The sequence below is a fragment of the Myotis yumanensis genome, unplaced genomic scaffold (assembly GCF_028538775.1).
Source record: "Myotis yumanensis isolate MYYU_CA2020_CCGP unplaced genomic scaffold, mMyoYum1.0.hap1 SCAF_7, whole genome shotgun sequence".
Taxonomy (NCBI): domain Eukaryota; kingdom Metazoa; phylum Chordata; class Mammalia; order Chiroptera; family Vespertilionidae; genus Myotis; species Myotis yumanensis.
Genome location: NW_027223758.1, coordinates 16,680,012 through 16,701,844, shown reverse-complemented (window position 1 = coordinate 16,701,844; position 21,833 = coordinate 16,680,012). Strand labels below are relative to the sequence as shown.

General features: G+C 41.8%; 1 protein-coding gene across 4 annotated transcripts in view; it reads left to right on the top strand.

The window, feature by feature from the left end:
- Positions 1-21,833, top strand: part of CFAP61 (cilia and flagella associated protein 61) — a 244,904-nt gene that overhangs the window by 72,658 nt on the left and 150,413 nt on the right. For all 4 annotated transcript variants that reach the window (XM_070419827.1, XM_070419826.1, XM_070419830.1 and 1 more), the window contains 5 exons: positions 940-979; positions 4,014-4,153; positions 12,613-12,739; positions 14,679-14,756; positions 20,931-21,137. In XM_070419827.1, the coding sequence (XP_070275928.1) occupies positions 940-979; positions 4,014-4,153; positions 12,613-12,739; positions 14,679-14,756; positions 20,931-21,137 (592 nt within the window). The remainder of the gene's footprint in view (positions 1-939; positions 980-4,013; positions 4,154-12,612; positions 12,740-14,678; positions 14,757-20,930; positions 21,138-21,833) is intronic.

Genomic DNA, 21,833 nt, shown 5'->3' with positions numbered 1-21,833 from the left:
GCTGTGGGAAGAAGGAGTCATGGTGCCACAAAGGCGACTCAGTCACCCACTCCCTGCCCCTCCAGAGCACCCGCATGTCCTGTGCCTGCTGCCCCCTGTAGTCGGGATGTGGGCTCCTGCCCTCCATGCCTAGATTCCACATCTGTAGGGTGCCAACCTACTGCACCGTTTGGTCCACAGAACCATCTCGAAGAGGAACAGACTGGTCCATTCTGATACGAAGGTTCTGGAATATCTTTTCGGTGACCAAGAGCACTGCTGGGCATTTCCTTTTGAAAGATTGTATTTTAACACATTCCCAGTCTCCTAGCCTCACTTAGAACTATCTTTTACTTACACTTTTTTCCTCTTAAGTTTTCAGTTTCTTTGGTCATCTGGAAGGTTGAAAAGGGAAATCCTTTTATTTTAATTATACTGTAGCATCTAAAAAGCCCATAAACCCTCCTAGATTTGTTGCATATGTTTATTTCCCCCTGTGCATTCATATATGGTTGTGCTTGGATGTGATTTTTGAATTTTCAAACAGAAATCTGATGACCCTATGATGGTTTGCCTGTGGATATATGTCACCTGCAGCTGGTCAGAAAATCTTTTGCATGTAAAAGAGGAAAAGATCAGAATAGCTTATCATATGCCCACATCTCCCCCCAGCTCTTCCGCACAGGCAGGAAGGGATCACGTCCAAGAATGACTCGCTTGCTTTTTGAATGTACAGAGATGATTAATGGCTATACTATACCTTCAGTTCTAGAAAAGTACTTTATTACTGACGTATGAAGCTTACAGCTTCTGCAACTGCTTAATGTTCAGCTAGACACAGATTCTGACTGGTGGTTGGCTAATCGCGGCCTGAGGGGGAGAGAGCCTCCGTCTCTTTAAATGTACACCGAGGCTGCGTTTGCTTGCCGGCCAGTGACCACGCTGCTGTTTTGTTTGCAGGTCATTGGACTTTATGGAATTTGTTTTCAGCCTCTTTCCTGTAAGTACATGCTGAATGTTGAGTACCATAATGGGCTTTGTAAGCTAGAAAAGTGAAATGCCATATTCTTGTCCAAATATTTAAAATGCTCTGAATGTAGAGGTTTCAGCTGCTTCTGTGTTCTGCTAATAAGGTTAACTGAGATAACATGAACTTTTAAAAATAGAAAAGATTGTCATTTTTTGATAATTTTTCTGTCATGCTGTTTTAATAATTTTCCTTCCAGTGCACAATTTCTTTTAGAGATAGCATGACCAGTGTTTTGTTTTTTTAAATAATCAAATCATCAATAGAATGCTGGTACGTACATGCAAATGTCAGAAATTACACCGAAGTGATTAGACTATTGTATTACTTTATAGCTTACATTAGCTCAAGGAATTCTGAGACAATTATATTGCTTTTCTGCGGCTAGGAAAGTGGGTACTTATGGTTCATTTCTGGCTTGGTCCTGCCTGACTGGGTGCCTGGTGTGTAGGAGGGGCTCCCCCAGACACACATCCAAGAGCAAACAAGATGCTGCACCTCAGGGTGTCCGGCCTCTTTCTCCGTTTTTGCTTCATTGTTGTCAGGGATGGAGGTTCTAACCAACGTTTTATCACTTTATTGGAGAAAGAAAGTGGGGAAGGTGATAACTGAGGGACACATGGGTTTTTATAAAGACTTTTTCCACACTGGCTTGTAAGTTAATAACTGTACTTCTTCAGTTGGCCAATTACAAGCAGAGTATCTACTGCTTCATTTTTTCCTTGGTATTCTTTATAGTGAAGCAAAAAACAAATACAGTTGGATTATGTTGCCTGAAAGCTTTGTGATCATGGATTATATATCCTCATTTTGTTAATATAATGAAGCCTGCAATAATGTTCTCCATCATATTTTTTAAATTAATTTTAAGGCATTTCAAAGCTTATAAAGCAATGTAGATTATCCTAAAATAGGATTTACAAAGTTGGTTTGCTTCAGAGATGCCCCAAAATAATTTTTTTCTTTGTTTTTATTGAGTTTTAAAGAGAGAGGAAGGGAGAGGGAGAGATAGAAACATTAGTGGTGAAGAGTGTCATCAATTGATCGGCTGCCTCCTGCACAACTCCTACTGGGGATCCAGCCCACAACCTGGGCATATGCCCTAACTGGGAATCGAACTAGTGGCCTCTTGGTTCATGAGTCAGTGCTCAACCATTGAGCCACACCAGCCAGGTGCCCCAAAGTAATTTCACTAAACTTAATTCATTCCTATTTTGAAGTCCATGTAAAGGCAGATATTTTCGTATCACAAAAACAATGATGGATTAAAAAAGGTAAAAGAAATATTTACTTTTTGGTTTTTTTAATCCTCTACCTGAGGATATGTTTGTAGAGAGAGAGAGAGAGAGAGAGAGAGATATTGATGTAAGAGAAACATCAGTTGGTTGCCTCCCTTATGCACCCTGACCAGGGATCAAACCTGAAACCTAGGTATGTGCCCTGACTGGGAATCGAACCCTCAGCCTTTGGGTGCATGGGATGATGCTCCAATCAGCCGAGCCACCTGGCCAGGGCAAGGCATGTTTACTTTTTCATTCTATCTTATTTCAGGAGTTGGGGAGACAGAAATAAGACACCTTCATTACTTCCTTCTGAGTCCTTCAGGTCCAAGTCACAGCAACTCATTATCGTCTCCTCCTCTTGGAGGAAGCCCACTGAGACTTGGCACCCAATGCTTATTTGCAGTTCCTCGAATTTAACAACTTGACTCTAATGTCCCCAAAAGGAGCTGTGTTATTTTGCTAGAAAAAAGGAAGATTAGGTCAAACAATGGTTCACTCCTTTGGGTTGCACAAATGTCCCCAGGGTTTTGGATTAACATAAGTAATACCTTCACAGAGTTCAGGAGGAGGCAAGATCCCAAAGGGACAAATTAGCTCTGGGAAGAGCAGGCTATTCCTAGAGGCAGCTGGCCGAGGGTTAAATGGATATGCAGGGCACCGGAGTGGGTGATCAGTGGTTGGGGACAGCAAATTCGAGCTGCATAAATGTTCCAGCAGACACATTAAAAAATATAAAAAGATACAGGTGAACTCAGCTTTAACAATGTATTTTATTTAACTCCATATATCCAAAATCTAATCATTTCAGCATGTAATCAGTATGGAAAGCTATGAATGAGATACTTTACACTCTTTTTCTCCATTTTTGAAATTCAATGTATATTTTACACTTATAGCCCATTCAATACATGTAGTAATTTTTCATCAGAAACACTTGATCTGCATTTAGATTTTATAAAATTTACAGTTGAATAAGTAGATTCGGATTACCAAGTTGTTGCAAACATACATAAAACGTTTCCAATAACTGAATTCAGTATCAGTTTTTAAATTAAAATTCAATTCAATTAAAAATTCAGTTCCCGGGTCTCAGTAGCCACATTTAAAATGCTCAGTGATCAGATGTGGCTACTGGCTACCATGTTGGACTGTGCAGATCTAGAAGGTGAGTGGCAGTTGTCAGGATATGTGGACCCTTCTGTGTCAACTAACTAAGCCCACTGCCCAGGTTAAACATGTCCTTAGATCTGTTCACCCAAAGGGGATCATGTCATGATAACATACACAGACATCTTTTCATGTATAATCACAGGATTTCAGAAGAGAAATGTCTTCTCACAGAGGAGGGGACCAGGCTGGTACAATACCATCTAGTAAGCCCCGGGCCTTTGCTGTGACACCACACTCCCTCGTTCACTCCCGGCAGCAAATGAGTCTGAAAGGGCAAATGTCCTAACAATCTACTTCCACAAGGAGCCAGGCCGAATGGGTTCCAGTGTTCATAGTATTCATTCATCCAGGGTTCAGTCAGGCGCTGGTGGTTGCTTATCCTGCTGAGTTTTTTATGATTACTTTCCAAATTATAGGAAAGTTTAATTTGCATGCCCTCCCCTTCATACATTTTACTCCTGTTTTCTTTAGTGTTTTACAGCAGGAATTTTGTTCAGTGTGGTGATAAATGATTTCTGATCGTCTTTCCTTGTGTCCTGCTCCCAACATGTTAGGACAAGAACTTCTGCCTCATCTCTCTGCCGCATCTCACCCCTGAGTTTGTCCTCATCCAGAACTTTGTGAAGGTTGTCCCCTTCAACAACTGCACCCTGGAGCAGGATCTCTACGTCTTCCACCGGGCGGGATTGCTCAAGTAAGGGCATGCACCTTTGGCCAAAAGAATATCCATTAAGTTAAAAAAAGAGAATGGAATAAGGAGCTCCCTACCATTTCAGTTTAATGATTTATTTTTAAAATTGTCTGATTGGCAGCAGAGGGCTTGATTAAGTGATTTTAACTACTACATTTTGGGACAGAGTCATATCAAGAAGTTACATATCCAGTCAGATATTAAAAAATAGGTAACTCTACTACAATAATCAAAGTGATGCCATGTTGGTAGATTCTATGGGTAGAACAATGTAACACAAGAAAGTTCCACCATAGGCCACAATATAGTAAGAATTTAGAGAGAGAGAGAGAGAGAGAGAGAGAGAGAGTCTTAGTAAAGGCACGTCTAGACATAGGTATATGACAACATTTTTGTCAAAACAGTGGGAAAAGGAATGTTAGTTCTATAAATGGTGGTACAAAATAAAGATTAAAATGTTCTTCATAGTCCACAGGAAAATAGATTCCCAGGTGACTGAAGAATTAAATGTAAATATTAAAATCATACAAAATTAGATAATAAATCAGGTACTAGGTTCTGTGCCAAATTCTGAGAATACAACAGTGAACAACGTACAGACATGTCCCTGATCCTTTCAAAGCCCATAAACACTCGCATAAAGGTAAACCTGCAGCTGTGATGGGTGTGCCAGCAATGGGTACATGGTTCTGTACGTATGTATCATTGGGAGGTTCAGCCCAGTCAGGGGAAGCTTTCCTGAGGAAGAAGGTTGAGTGCTAGATAAGGAGTGTGAGTGAAGATGGATCTTTATCATGTTACATGATGGGAAAGTTCTTTTTAGAGCATGGAAGAAAAAAATTAAGATTTTTTTTTTTTAGTATATAATGTTTTTTGAACCGCCCTAATTTAATTAAAATGCAACTGACTAATAGAAGGATATTTTAAACGGATATGCCATACACAGTGTTGGTATATTTAATATATAAAGAGCTTTAATAAATCAATAAGAAGAGAATTTAATAGCTGAATAGGAAAACTAACAACAACAAAGACCAGACTATTTGCATATGAAGAAAAACAAAAAGTAAAATCAATAGGTGTTTTAAAATCTTTGAACTTATCTGTAATTAGGGAGAAGAAACCAAAGCAAAAATGAGATCATTTTGGTCAATTGGTAAAAAATAAAATTTAGAAACATTTAATTCTTAATGAGACAAATATAGCACTAATCAGAATGTAAATTAACATGAAATTTCAAAGGGCAGTTTGGCCAGAATGCTAAAGTGGTTCATATCCTTTTACTCCTTAATTCCACTCCCAGAAATATGTCCTACAAAACTTGTAGCTGAGATGTAAACAAAAATTTATGTATGAAAATGAAAGAATATTGGAAATACTCTTATACGCTTATCCAATAGTAAGAGAGTGCTTAAATATATTGTGGTACCTACATGAAGGAATCTAAAACTGTGTTTGTGATTCATTTAAAGAATATTTAATGATGAAAATGCTCATAGTGTAATATTAGCCAGTAAAACATACCAATATGTAGAACAGCACTTAAATACGACCTAAATTTTCAAAGAAAGAGAAAACATGTAAATTAAATGGACGAAAAGAAGACGTGCAGATGTAATGGACGCTGTGGTGCTCACCCAGGCCCATCTCGTGTGGAGGGTGCCATGAGCTCACCCTAATAGACCTCAGTATGCAGATCTCTGTGTGAGGCTGCCACCCAGGGAACCTGCCCTGTAACACGAGAGATGGTCAGTGGTTGCCTCTGGGTGCTATTAGGAGCCTCATACATGATTTTTAATGTTCTTATGTTGCCTAAATTTTGGAATTTTTCCACACCAAACTTGAATATTGGCTAGGATTCTTCCACTGATAAGTGGTAGAAACCCATCAAATTGGCCTCTGTAACTAGAGAATTTATTGGTGCCCAGAGCAAAGTAAGATCGAGGGCAATGCTGGTTAATCAGAAAACTGACCCTGTTTGATTTGTCTCTTCCGTCTTGATCCTTTCTCAGACTGGTGCTTCCTCAGCGGTTGCAGGATCAGGGAGGTGGCTTTAGACCTTTAATCACACCAAGTCCAACAGGAAAAGAGTGGTGGTATGCCTCCTTCTAGGAGCCCTAGTACAAAAGCCTATTTGCATCTCATTGGCTCAGATTGGGTCCTGTGCTGATCTTGAACTCATCACTGGACCAGAGGCTGCTGGTTGGCATCAGCTAGGTCTGTTCCCAAAGCTCGGAGGTTGGGTGGGGAGGAGTGTACTGCCCAACACAAATCTGGGGACATTCCTGGAGAAATGGGCCATTAAGCCACTCCCCACAGCTCTGTGTTATTAACAAGTGCTCCACTTGCTTTGTATGCACATTAAGGATTGAAAAGCACTGGAGGTGAATATATCATTTTTATGAATATGGGTATATCCTTTAGTAGATTGTGAGCCCTAGCCAGTTTTCTCAGTGGTTAGAGCATCGGCCCGCAGACTGAAGGGTCACGGGTTTGATTCCAGTCAAGGGCATGTACCTCGGTTGCAGGCTCCATCCGGGGCACACATGGGAGGCAACCAATCAGTGTGTCTCACTCACACCAATGTTTCTCTCTGTCTCTCCCCGATCCTTCCACTTTCTCTAAAATTAATGGGAAAAATATGCTCCCATGAGGATTAATAAAAAACAAAAAAATACACCAAAAAGAATTGTGATTCTATTTCCCCTCCAAATAAAGATTTTCTGTTACCATGTGAGCCACACCCACTTTAAGCCTTTTGTTATCTGTTGAGGTGCTAAGGCCCTTCCTTCTGTATTGCATAAATAGACCCTTGGGCTAGATTTTATAAGAATGCACATATGAACTATGGCAGTCGTACCGATTTCTATCTACTTATACCAAGTAATGCTTTCATTTCTCTAATCTCTCTCTAGTTTTTGTCTTTTCATACACACTCTCCCTTTAACCTGTGGTTTCCTAAAGCCATTTTTATAAATTTCTAAAACTTAGATTAATAGTGGGAATGCTTTCAGTTGGAAATAAAAGAAAATCCAATTCACAGTGGCTTCAAACCACAGGGCATGTATTGACTCAGATAACTTGGAGATAAGCAGGGCTTTAGGGTTTGAATCTTTGGGGTCTTGGACTCTTTCCTTTTTCCACTCGGCTCTCCCTGGTGTCAGTATAGCCTGGTGTTGGCTTCCATCGTCCTGGCAAGAGATTGCTGCCTCCCCGGGCTGCCGTCCGTGCACCACTGCAGAGAGGGAGAGCTGGCTGAAGGCGCAGGCTTCCTTTCCCAAAGGCCCCGGCACACCCCTTCATTCATACCATACATACTATTGACTGTGCAGTGTGCCAGCCCCATTCCAGGTGCTGGGGAAGCAGACAGAAATCCTCACTCTCATGGGCCTGCATTCTAGTTAGAGGAGAAAGCCATAAGTAAAGGGGAGAGATAAAATATAATAGCGTGTAAGCGATGTAGGGGAATGTAAAGAGTACATCAGGTGGGGGGAGAAGAGATGCTGGGACACAGGGGTGCGAGGGGAAGGCCCCTCGGGGAAAGAGCTGAGGGAGGAAGCCACATGGGCACAGACAGGGCACAGGACATCCGCATCTGCTTTTTTTATACCATGGTTTTCAAGTACATTGTTTTCTTCCATTTTTCGCTTCACTTCTCTTGACATTTGGGATGAATTGTCCTTGGTCTTAAGTTTGCTTACTTTAAATTTCATGACCTCGTGCTCTGGTCTCCCTCCCATTCTTGTGTTCCTTCCCTGGGGAAATTATATTTGTGTTTGTCACCTGGCCTCTGGCCGTTCTGGTGAGGCCGGGACTCGTCATTCATCCAACTGTTAGCTGCCTCTCCCTCTTCTGCCAACAAAGGCCGCCAGGGCTCCCTCTCATTTCACTTACCACTGCTGGTCTTTGAGGAAAGAACAAATTCTAATACTTGTTCATTTTAAATTTGTACAAGCTGAAGACTTGATTCGTTTGTTTGTTTGTTTGTTTGCTTGTTTGAATCTTCACCTGAGGATATTTTTCCCATTGCTTTTCAAAGTGTGGAGGGAGGGAGGGAGAGAGAAAGAGAAATAGAAAGAGAGGAGAGAGAGAGGGAGAGAGAGAAATATCGATGTGAGAGAGACACATCAACTGGTTGCCTCCTGCATATGCCCCAACCTAGGGCAGGGAGCAAACCCCAGCCCTTGACCGGGAATCTAATCTGCTACCCCTCGGTGTGCAGGCCGATGCTCTAACCATTGAGCAACCGACCAGGGCCCAGCTGTTTTAACATTTTTTACTTTATATCATGATTTCTAGGATGTTTGCAACCTTAATATGAGCTTAGGATGTGGTATAAATTATTATTCTTCCTTTTTGCCCTACTTGCCGATCTGAACCTTCTCGCTGGCTTTTCCTTCTTGTTTATTCACGAATGGAGAGCGCTCTGTCCACCTGTCTGCCCTTCCAAACCAGGCTTTTCTGGAATTTGCCATTTTTTAATTTTGGGGAATATGTTTCAAACTTTTTTTTATCCAACTAAAATGTATTGTGCTAGAAATGATTTTCTATGAATAAATATTTACCGCGACAGTAGATCATACCACCAATGTTCAATTTTGCTTGGTAAATAAAAATGCCCTTCGGCAACTCGCTTCTAAACGGTTTCTCCCCTCGGTGCGTGTGTTCTGTTTGCTTTTCCGAGGGTGAGTCACCGATGCCCCGTGTCACTTTTCCTAGCAGGTCACCATTATACCATTTCAGGCCTGTGTCATTATTGAGCCTGTTTTTGTGGTATCAGTCCTTCTGGTGCTTTTAATCAGCCTCCTCGAATAGAGCCTGATAGAACACTTCATGTTATCGTTATTGTTTTGTTTTGTTGTTTGGTTTAAACTGTGGCTGTTGAATTGTGTTATGATCTGTTACACAGATCACTCCTTCGGAATTTGGAAAGACTCAAATTACTGTTTCTTCTATCCATAATGTTGTTTTGATTCACTGGCATCAAAAAATTGCCCTATCGCCCTGGCCAGTGTGACACAGTGGTCGAGCGTCAGCCCGCACACCAAAAGGTCACGGGTTTGATCCCCAGTCAAGGGCACGTACCTGAGTTGCATGTGTGTTCCCTGGCCCCGGTCAAGGCGAGTGTGGAAGGCAACTAATAGATGTGTCTCTCTCACATCGATGTTTCTCTCTCTCCTCTCTCTTTCCTGCTCCCTCCCTTCCACTTTCTCAAAAAAATCAATGGGAAAAATATCCTCAAGTGAGGATTAACAAAACAACTACAACAAAATTGCCTTATAGTCTGCAAGGCTGACTATACATATACTTCTAGGTGTCTAAAACAATTCATTCATTCCATTTGGGGTTTAAAATGCACTGTTAAGTCTTTTTTTTTCTACTTTTACATAAAATTTTCTGTTTTGTTATGTGTGAAGTCTCAGTAAATACTATAAATTCTGCTCTTTGAGGCAGAGTCCATCAAAAATGGTAGAGACAACACAAAACCATATATATATATATATATATATGGTTTTTTTGATTAATCAAATCTTTATTGTTGAGATTATCACAGTTGTTCCTCTTTTTCCCCCCCATAACTCCCCTCCACCCAGTTCCCACCCCACTCTCCTCCCTCACTCCCCACCCACTGTCCTCATCCATAGGTGCACGACTCCTGTCCAGTCTCTTCCCGCATCCCCCTCACCCCTTTCCCCCCCAAGAATAGTCAGTCCACCCCCTTTCTATGCCCCTGACTCTATTATAATCACCAGTTCATTCTGTTCATCAGATTATTTATTCACTTGATTTTTAGATTCACTTGTTGATAGATGTGTATTTGTTGTTCATAATTTGTATCTTTACCTTTTTCTTCTTCTTCCTCTTCTTAAAGGATACCTTTCAGCATTTCATGTAATACTGGTTTGGTGGTGATGAACTCCTTTAGGTTTTCCTTATCTGTGAAGCTCTTTATCTGACCTTCAATTCTGAATGATAGCTTTGCTGGATAAAGTAATCTTGGTTGTAGGTTCTTGGTATTCATCACTTTGAATATTTCTTGCCACTCCCTTCTGGCCTGCAAAATTTCTGTTGAGAAATCAGCTGACAGTTCTATGGGTACTCCCTTGTAGGTAACTGACTTTCTTTCCCTTGCTGCTTTTAAGATTCTCTCTTTGTCTTTTGCCCTTGGCATTTTAATTATGATGTGTCTTGGTGTGGTCCTCTTTGGATTCCTTTTGTTTGGGGTTCTCTGAGCTTCCTGGTCTTGCAAGTCTATTTCTTTCACCAGGTAGGGGAAGTTTTCTGTCATTATTTCTTCAAATAGGTTTTCAATATCTTGCTTTCTCTCTTCTTCTGGCACCCCTATAATTTGGATGTCGGTACGCTTGAAGCTGTCCCAGAGGCTCCTTGTACTATCTTCGTATTTTTGGATTCTTTTGTCATTCTGCTTTTCCGGTTGGGTGTTTTTTGCTTCTTCGTATTTCAAATCTTTGACTTGATTCTTGCAATCCTCTAGTCTGCTGTTGGGAGTCTGTATAATATTCTTTATTTCAGTCAGTGTATGCTCAATTTCTAGTTGGTCCTTTATCACAACCTTGAGGGTGTCATTAGATTTCTTGTAGGTCTCATTAAGTTTATCGGCAGTTTCTAGAAAATTCTTGAAAAACCTTAAAACTGTGGTTTTGAACTCTATATCCAGTAGTTTGCTTTCCTCCATTTCTGTCATTTGTGTCCTTTTTCTTTGTCTCCTCATTTTTTATGCTTCCCTGTGATGATAAAGTGGTTTCCTGTGCTAAGTGTCCTCTAGGGCCCAGTGGTTCAGCCTCCCCAATTACCTGAGGAGGACACTCTTGGTGCACCCCCCTGTGGTCTTTGTGCACAGTCTTTTTGTAGTTAAGCCTTGATTGTTGTAGGTATCAGTGGGAGGAATTGACCTCCAGGCCAATTGTCTGTGAGAATCAGCTGTGTCTTCAGTGGGAGATCTTCTGTGCTGGAGACACCCCTCCGGGGCAAGACTTGCTTCAATGGGGCTTTGGTGCTCACTGAGTCTGCCCCCTGAGCGTGTCCCCCATGGTTCCACGGAGCTGCAAACTGGATGATCCCACTCTAACCTCTGGGTACACTGGCTCCAGGATCTCTAGAGAGGTGCTAATCTAGCCTCTGCCTTAGGCTATCCAGCAAAAGCCTCCCTGCAGGGCTTGGGCGGGGAGGGTCCCACGGGATCAACAGGGCGGGGCTAGCAGTTATGGCTGCTCTCAGAGGCCCGGCTTCTCAGTGTCTCAGCAATCACCACAAGCCCCTCCGAGAGAAAGCTGCCCCCGAGTTCCAACCGATGCCAGACAGTCCCGCTTCTCCCGTATGAGTCCGGGTCCCCAGAGACTCGCCCAGAACTGGAGCTCAGAGCCTGAGACTCCCTCCCAATTGAAAACAACAACCGCGCCCTCAGCCGCCAGCCCGCTCCGTGTGCGCCTCTGTACCTTAGCATTTCACCTCCGCACTGCGCCTCCTCTGAGTCTCGGTATGCCTTTCTCTTTCCCTCTAGCTGTAGAATTTCCACTCAGCCAGCCTTCCTGTGGTTCTGGATGATGTCTGTTCCATCTTTTAGTTGTATTTTTGAAGTGGTTGTTTGAGGAAGCAATCTCTGGTGTTTACCTATGCCGCCATCTTGGTTTCTCTATATATATGGTTTTAACATTGTTTTTTTATGGGAGTTTTTTAAAGGTATTTTTTATTGATTTTTTACAGAGAGGAAGGGAGAGGGATAGAGAGTTAGAAACATGGATGAGAGAGAAACATTAATCAACTGCCTCCTGCACACTCCCTACTGGGGATGTGCCCACAACCAAGGTACATGCCCTTGACCGGAATCACACCTGGGACCCTTGAGTCCGAAGGCTGATGCTCTATCCACTGAGCCAAACCGGTTAGGGTGAGACAAACTCTTGTGAAGTGGGTGAATTTTCAAGACCCAGCAAGCAAGGGCTTCATCATTTCTCCCTCTCATGCTCTCTAAAAATCAATGGAAAAAATACCGTTGAGTGAGAATTAACAAAACAATACAAAAAAAAAAAAAAAAACCAATTAAGACTCATGAAGCCAGCCCAGGTTCAATGTAATTTATTAAGATCTTAACACACTTAAAAAATCTGAAGAAGAATTTGGCTTTGTGTATGAATTACATATGAAATAAAGCATGGTGCTGAACATTTTTAATTCTATGAATTTAAAGGGTAACTTTGTGTGGTCTCTGGTTAATGACATTATAAGTTATTTTCACCTTATTCTTTGCACTTTTTTGTTCATGTGTTTTCCAGGTTTCTTACAGTGAAAGAGTTACTTTTATAATTAATCAAACCCCAATGTCATATAAAGATAATTTACTGCTGTCGTCTTACATAAATATGTTATAATTCTGTGTCCATTTGGGGGAGAATACATGTTTGGTACTTTAACCTAAAAAAAATGTATTTCTCTTTACCTAGGACGATTAAGATAAGACTAGCCAATTTATTGGATTCTCCTGGTATTGAAAATCTCGTCAGTAGCCTCAAACTCAGTAGACACATATTGGACGATTTAAGGCAATACTTTGAGGCTCACAGAGACCCTGTAAGTACCTGCTATTACCAGGTTGGCTTCCTTTTCGTCATATTATGGGACTATTGTGATCCATGGAGGGTCAACCTGAAATTTCCTTGGACCTCCATGGGAGAATTGTGTGGTGGGGAGCAACGTGGTGTTAGCAGATGGCAGCAAGAAGAGAAAGAGAAGGAAACTGAGGTTTAAGGAAGTGAGGCTGTTTTCCTCACTGGTGGCCCCCAGGACTGTGGTGGTACATGCATGAACCTATACAGGGGATACAATTGGGTAGAACTTAACACACACACACAGTCGCATCAGTGTGTGTTCCCTGCTTGTTGTATTATACTAGTATTTTGCAAAATGTTCCCAGTAGGGCATACTGGGCAAAGTGTAAAAGGAATCTCTCTGTATTTTTCTTAAACAACTGCTTGTGAGTCTACATCTATCTCAATAGACATGTCAGTTAAAAAAAAAAAAACCACTCCCCCAAAAAACACCCAGAGAAAGTCAGTTTCACTTGAAACAGTAAAAACCATTAACTTTATTAAGTCCTAATCCTTGGGTACATGTATTTTTAGTGTTCTGTTTGGGAAATGGGAAGTGCTCACACAGCTCTTCGGCTGCAGACTGAAGTTTGTTGGCTGTTTCAAGGGAAAGGCAGTTCTGCAATAGCCTGAGTTGCATGCTGGCCTGGCCGGCATTTTCACAGAACACCATTTGTACTTGAAGGAACAATTAGCAGACACAATACGGTTATTCAGTCTCAGGTAGTTGGCAAACATTTTCTTTTAAAAAAGGTGAGCTTGTCACTCCAAGAAAACAGCTGACAACACTTGTCCCCTGTGTTAAAATTCAAGCTTTCAAGAAAAAATTTGAATTTTGAAAAATCAGTATCTGCCATTGTCACTTTGACAGCTTCCCAGTACTTAACAGACTTTTTCTGATAAGCCTGGTGGAGATGATACCAAATGTGATGTTTTGATATTTTGTAATGAAATAGGTCAACATGTGGAAAATCTGAATGAGCTTGGTGTGAACCAGTATTTTCTAGATAAACAGTACATGATGCTACAAAATCATGAGTAGATATAAAAGAATCATTCAAAGTGTAAAGTGGACCAATGAGTGTTAAGGTAGTAGTACACACAAAGTTCATTGATAGGGTTTCAGATTCCACATTTAAAGATTTTACTCTTTAAAACACTACGACTTGTTGAGTTCGGGTGGAGCATCAAAAAAGAATATCCATAATTATCTGCAAAGATTATTTAAATACTTCTCCCTTTCCCAACTATGTATCTTTGTGAAGATAGTTATTTTTTTTTTCATGTATTTCAACCAAAATAACATGTTGTAACATATTGAATGCGGAAGCAGATATGAGATTCCAACTGTCTTCCTTTCAGCCAGACGTCAGAGAGTTGCAAAAATATGAAACAATGCTACTTCTTGTTCTATAAATATTTTTGTCAAATTAAAAAAATTGTTTCAACTAATAGGCTAAACAAAAATTCAAAATGGTCTCAGTTTTAATTACTCATACAGAAAACAGTGACATATGCATATAAACCAAAGCTCTCTGGGGTCCTCAGGGCATAGGGGACCAGAGGTCACAATATTCAAGAACCGCTGACGTAGAGCTAAAGAAAGATTCTGAGTCCAGGGAATGCCATTTGAATCGTAGTCATTCTTTACTAGCGGGAGAGCTTGGCAAGTTACTCAGCCTCTCAAACCTCTTTTCTCCTAAATGAGGTAGATATACTAGTAATGATAATACCTATAGGGTTGAGTGAAGATGAAATGAACACAGGGCGGCCATGTAACTTGCTACACGGCCCAAAGGTAGGTGGTGGTAGATTGTGGTTCTGACCATTGTGTGATCATGGTTCAAACCTACTATTGACTGCCTTCAGAAACATTGACGGCCATATTTTCAAGGGTCTTAAAAATATGTTCATCTTTTCAGGGTGGAACACCACTGCGGGCATTCGTAGCTGATGTGGCAAAACAAATAGTTGGCATTGCAGTGATCAGAGACGAAATGGTAAATTGCGGACTGGGTTTTAATTTCCTTGATTGTGCCTCTTTATTTCATGAGGTAGCACACAATACCTCTTTTGAAGTTCCTTTTTTCTTATTTAATATGAATACCTCTTATTCCTCGCCTCCCACTTGATAGCCTCTTAAATTTCCATTTTTTCAGTTCAAAAGTGTTTAAAAAATTACAAAGAGTACATGAACACATTCACATTCTAAAAATTCACATAATCTTCCACCACCAGCAAAAAAGAATCCCACTGCTCTTCCTGAAGAATTACTACTATTGAGAGTTAGGCATTTGTCTCTCCCAACATTTTTCCTCACACTTGTTTACATGCTGTGTTGTGTGCGTGAGTGCGCGCACGTGCGAGCGCGTGTTTTGTCAAGTGGACATCTGAATTTATGTTTTCCAAGTGTACAGTCAATTACTCCAAAGTACTTACTGCTTGGTAGTTCATTCTTGCCCTACTGATTTAAAATGCTGCCTTTACATTATTAAGTTTCCATGTGCCTGCATCTATTTTTACTCTCTATTCTGTTCCATGGATTTATTTGTTGGTATCTATTGCATTATTCTGTGCTTTGCTATCCGGTGGGGGAGTCTTCTCTCATTTGTCTTTTCTCCTAAATGTTAATGGTTTTACTTTGATATTTTCTCTTCCAGATAAACCTTGTAATACTTACTATGAATCTATTTATATTTATGTAGATTTTATAGAACAATTTAGGAAGAATTGACAAATAAAATATTGAGGTGCTTCTTGTAGGAACATAGCTTTCTCTATTTTTGTTGTGGTGGTGGTTGAATTCTTTTGGGTTCTTTGGAAAACTTTTTGATATATATTTTTTATTGATTTCAGAGTGAAAGGGAGAGAGAGAGAGAGAGAGAAAGAAACATCAATGATGAGAGAGAATCACTGATCGGCTGCCTCCTTCACGCTCCTGACTGGGGATCCAGGCCGCAACCCAGGCATGTGCCCTTGACTGGAATCAAACCTGGGACCCTTCAGTCCGGAGGCTGTTGCTCTAGCAGCCACTGAGCCAGACTACCTAGGGCCTCAGAAAACTTTTGTGGCTTTGTTCATACAGGCTGTATGTGTTGGATACTCTGTATACCCCTGCAGGTTCACTCCCTGCCTTTCTCTAGCTTGTTCTGTCCCAGGAAGCCTAACCTGATGGGCAGCATTATGGATGCTTTATCCTTTGGCTCCAGTTAGGTTTGACCAATGGTGAACCCTGAGGAGAGGAAGGGAGGAAAGTGAGATTGGGCTGCCTCGGGCTGGTCTCTCTGCTGAACTCCCTCATCTTTTCAAGGCAGCCTCTTCTCCATGACTCTTACGGGATTCCAGCAACTAGTACCTCTCATGAGAGTGGTAATAGCTTGCAGTTGCTGCTACATCGTCGCTACTGGTTTCTCTGTATCCTGCCCCCTCCTTGTAAATGGTCCCTTTGTTAAACTCCAGTTATGCTCATTTGAACATACCATCTGTTTCCTGCTGGGACCCTCTCCAACACAATCCTGGACATTTATGATTTATTTCTACATGTTTTTTATTTTTTATTTTTCTGGGTATTGTGGATAGACACACTGTTTTCAATGTACTTTCAAAATGTTTATTTTGATATGTGGGAAAACTACTAATTTTGTATTCTTGTATACAACCAGCTTTTTGAAGGCTCTTATTAGCTCTGAGAGCTTTTCCACTGATTCTTTTCTGACGCATCATAACTTCTACCATCATTCTACTGGTCAGAGCAGTCCCAGGACAGGCTCAGATTCCAGGGATGGAGAAATGGACTCCAACTCGTGATGTGACAACTTCTCTCTGTAGATAGCGTGAGGGACGGGGGATACCGTCATGGCCAACTTTGAAACGCAGCATCCGCCACGCCTTCTTTTAAAAATGTTTGCACCTTATTTCCCCCCCAGTTTTATTGTATGTTTAGAGTAGCATTGCATAGTAGTGTTTATAATGGGTACTTTTGTGGTGTTTCTTATTTTAATGGGAATGATTCTGCATTTCCCCCCATTTAGTGAAATATTTGCTATAGTTACTGGGAGATGTTGTTAATCAAGGCAAGGCAGCTCTCTCCCATTTCTAGCTTACTGAAAGTTTTTATTGTGAGTGAGTGTTGAATTTTATCAAATGTGTTTTTGGCATTTATGGAGATGTTCATATGGCTTTATTCCTTTAATGTATTCAAACTTTCCTTATCCTTAGATTCATTTCTCTTTTGATTCAATATGTCTTTGAGTAATTCCTTTAGAGAGGGTGGTAGGTAGTGTCTCTGAGTACATACATATACAAGAAGCTTTTATTTTGTCCTCACCCTTGAATATTTATTCGCGTGTGTATAGAATTCTTTTTGTTGTTGTTAATCCTCACCCAAGGATATTTTTTTCCATTGAATTATAGAGAGCCTTGGAGGGAGGGGAGGAGGGGGAGAGAGAGAGAAACATCAATGTGAGAGAGACACATTGATTGTTTGCCTCCCGCACAAGCCCCAAGCAGGGTTGAGGATTGAACCTGAAAACACGGTATGTCCCCTTGACCGGGAATCCAACCTGTGACCCTTGGTGTGTGGGCCGACACTCTAACCACTGAGAAACACCAGCCAGGATGTGTATAGAATTCTTACACAAATTATTTCTCATCAGAATGTTGATGTTTTTACTCTCATTGTCTTTCAGTGTCCAAGGTCACTGATATAAATAAATGTATATGTGTTTGTTTTCTCTCTCTCTTTGGTATGTTTTCTTCTATGTTTTTTTTTTTTATACCTGAATTTGTGAAATTTTACCAAGAAGTGTCTTATGCCTTTTTTGAACTTGGGAACATCTTTCTTCTATGATTTTATTAACTGTTTCTTCCCTTTCATTTTCTCTATTCTCCTCTTCTTGGATTCCTTTTTAGATGGATATTGGATTTTTTTAATTGATCCTTTACTATCTTTTAACTTTCTTCTCATATTTGTTAATCTCTTGTACATTTGTCTAGATTTCTTTACTTTGTCTTCTAGATCCCTAATTCAGTCTTCAGTCACGTCTATTCTATTATCCAGGCCCCCTATTGGAATTTTAATTTCAGGGTTCGTATATTTAACTTCCAAGTCTCTTGTTTCTTTTTTGTAGCCGCTTGTTTGTTATGTTACGTTCAAGATCCTTTGTGGTATCTCTGAGGACACTGAGTAGCTTTTTTTTTTTTTTTTAAAATTCTCTTCTGTTCCCTAAATAACCTCTGTTTTCTCTGGAGTGTAAGTTGTATGTTTCCCTATTCTGGTCTTTTGCATTTGTCAGTTTTCCTCCAAAGTCTGTTCATGTCATGAATGACAGATCAGATTACCAGTATGGCTGTCTGGCATGGGTATGCTTGACAGTTGTCTCCATTGCCTCTCTCCAGTCATTGGAGGCCTGCCCACCCCCTGTCTCACTGGGAGGGGCATCAGTCGTCTGGCTTCCTCTTGTGGGGCTTGGTGGTGGTACTGGCGGCAGCAGGCAAGGACCAAGGTAGGAAGGGTTCACCTAGCGGTAGAGAACTTCGTATGTTTCCTTCTACGGTGAAACTGCCTTACCCTTTTGTCTCTTCATCACTCCCCCTCATTATTTTAGAAATAATTTTTTGTTTAAGTGTAAGGGATTTGGGATGGGAAGAAAATTAGATGCACATGGCCCATCTGCTGTTTTGAGCTAATAACCTCTATTGGTTCTTTGTTTTTGGTTTTTACCGATTTCTCAGCCCTACACTTATTACTCATTTTATTTTATAATGAGGGATGCCTCCTTGATAATTAAGTAAAACATGTTAAGTGTAAAGGCAGGTATAGGGTCACTGCAGACAGAAAGGTCAGACATTGCCAGAATTGCCCTTGGATACCACACTGGCCTCGTTACCCCAAACCCCGTTTTATGCGTGTGCGTGTGTGTGTTTGTGTGTGTGCATGTGTGTGTGTGTCTGTGTGTGTGCGTGTGCGTGAGTGCATGCATGTGTGTGTGTGCGTGTGCTGGAAAGACAAGGAACCTTGAGGAGCTTAGACACAACCCTCACAGTTTTCCAGGATTTTCTAGTGTCAGCCTTGCCAATCACAGCATAAATAAAGTTCCTTGCATTTTTCAATTCTTCTTCTTTAAAAAGAAATTTTTTATTGATTTCAGAGAGGAAGGGAGAGGGAGAGAGAGACAGAAACATCAATGATGAGAGAGAATTATTGTTCAGCTACCGCCTGCATGCCCCACACTGAGAATCAAACCTGCAACCCGGGCATGTGCCCTGACTAAGAATTGAACTGTGACCTCCTGGTTCATAGGTCAATGCTCAATCATTGAGCCATGCCATCCGGGCCAACTCCTCTTCTTGAAAGTGTGCCTTTAGGACATTTTTACTGTGAGAAGTAAGACGAAATATAAGTAGGTGCTTTTCAGTCTGCACGCGGTTTGATTTTTCCTGCATATCAAGTGTGTGCACTGCTGTCATGAGCGAGCCACGTGCCCTGGTTTTTGCCCAGCCCAAAAGAAGTAGGAGCTGTGTGTGCGGTATTTCCTTTCACAAGTGAACACTCGCCGGTCCTTTAAATGACCTTCCACAGTGTAAAAAGGTATACGGGTGGTTGGAGTGTCGTCCCGTCCACTAAAACCTGGCAGATTTGATTCCTGGTCAAAGCACATACCCAGGTTGCAGGTTTGATCCCTGGTCAGGGCGAGTGCAGGAGACAATCGATCAATGTTTCTCTCTTACATCGATGTTTCCCTTTTTCTCTCCCTTCCTCTATCTCTAAAAATCAATTTGAAAATTAAAAAAATATATTATACAGTCATGTGCCACATAACAACGTCCATGACAGACCGCATATGGGACAGTGGTTCCATAAGGGTATAATAGAGCTGACAAATTCCTATCACCGTCAGGGCCGTCCTAATGTCATAGCCCAATGCAGTGCTCACTCCCATTTTTGTGGCGATGCTGGTGTAAACAAATCTACCAGTCATATAAAAGTGTAGCACATGCAGTTACATGCAGGACGTAACACTTGGTAATGGTGATAAATAACTATGTTGCTGGGTTACATATGTGCTATACTTTTCATTGTTACTTTAAAATGTATTCTTTCTACTTAGAAAAGCCTGGCCCCAGTGGGTTTGGCTCAGTGGATAGAGCGTTTGGCCTGCAGACTGTTGTTTCCCACCAGGGCCACGTACCTCCGTTGCAGACTGGATATCCTGGTCCAGACGCATGCGGAAGGCAGTCATTCGATGTATCTCTCTCACATCGACTTTTCTCTCTCTCTCTCTACCTCTCCCCTGCCCTTCCGCCCTCTCTCTAAAAATCAGTGGGAAAATATCCTCTGGGGAGGATTAACAAAAATAAAAGAAAGTCTGCTGTAAAACAGTATGCCATCTTAGACATCTCGGGTTTACTGAGTCTCTGGATGCCATCATTTTCTCTTGTTCTTGATTTAATCTTGTGCTGTTTTGTACAGTGACATGCAATACAGGTTCGTGGCCTAGGAGCAACAGGCTATACCATACAGCCTATGTAGGTAGCGATGTATCATCTACGTTTTGTGTACCCGCACTTTATGATGTTCGCATGACAAGACCACCTAGCGACGCATTTCTCAAGAGTGTATCCCAGTTGTTAAGTGGCGTGTGACTGTATCACAGAGAGATAAAAAGTTTAAGGAATGCCGATGGATGAGGTCCAGCCTCACAGTTTTATCGTAGGCCCACCCAGCCACATGTGCCAATCAAAGTGTGTGACTTGTGGGGTGGCTCGTTTCCACATTAACATGTGACGGGAACAGTAACGAGTCCAGCGGATGCAGGTGGGGGCTTGTCCTGCTCCTGACATCTGCACATGCGTGGTCGGTCGTGCTGACCAGCTCATGCCCCCTTTGCCCATCCGCGGTGAAGAGCTGCCGTCCCGCCACCTGGTCACTAGGCTCTCTGTGAGGAACAAGTCCACAGCTAGGCAGCCTCAGAGACAAGCCATCAGGACAATGGCTTTCGTGAGACAGAATTTTTAATTCTTAAAAATTAGCAAGGAGGATGAAGTAGTAAATCAGAGGAGAAAAACATATTTCTTACTATGGTACCTAGACAACTTTTTAAAATGTATTGATCACCAAACGCATGCCGACTGTTTAACACATGCTCACCTGTCCTGCCCTCGCCCCGTCACAGGATATAGAGTACATCCGGTCTCATTACAACATCGAAGACTTCATCTACTTCAGCCACCACCAGCGCCAGGAGCACGCGCACCTGTTCCACTTCGCCATCAACCCCATCTTCCGGCACTACACCAAGTTCTTCCTGAAGGAGATCTTCCGCCTGGGACACAAGTCCTGTCTCTACTACCCCATCTACCCGGCTTCCCGGGAGGGCAAGGTGAGAGGCGCGGTCACTCGCGTTTCCCGCGGGTCAGCGCTTACAGTGCCCTCGGTGCTGCGTGCCGTCTTCTGTTCCGGCCTCGCTCGGTGGACTTGGATTATAGCGAGGCTCTGAATCCCAGTGGCCAGACTGAGTTTGGCCCTTCCACCACAGTGAAGGTTCAGGGTTTGAATTTCTGGAACAATCACAACCAATATAACTAGTCGAACAATTTATTGGCTTTTCCACGTTGACAAAACAGACACTGAAAACGATGCAGCAGTGCTCGGAGGGGCATGAAAACCAAACCATTCCTTATGATGCACTAGGGAAAAGCCAGAATGATCCCATCGTGTCCTTCAGGCAAAGAGCATTTGAGTGACGAACCCATAGAAAGAGTCAGCTCAGTCCTGTGAGACTGATGTGCAGTCACAGCATTCAAATAAGCACCATAATCACCGCATAAAAGGAATGGGTAGGTGGAGATGCGTGATGCTGACTTAACCTGTCCCTAGCAAGTACCCTTATAACTCGGCACCCTACTTGTTACACTTACATAGCTGATGCTTTTCTAATGAACACATACCTGCTGTGTAGACAGTATGTCCGTGTGCGTGCGCAGAGAGCAAGCTCTTCGTCTCGCGCTCATTTATCCTGCTTTAGCCTTCTTCATGGCACTTTTCGCTAGCTAACATGTTACCTTTTTCCATGAAG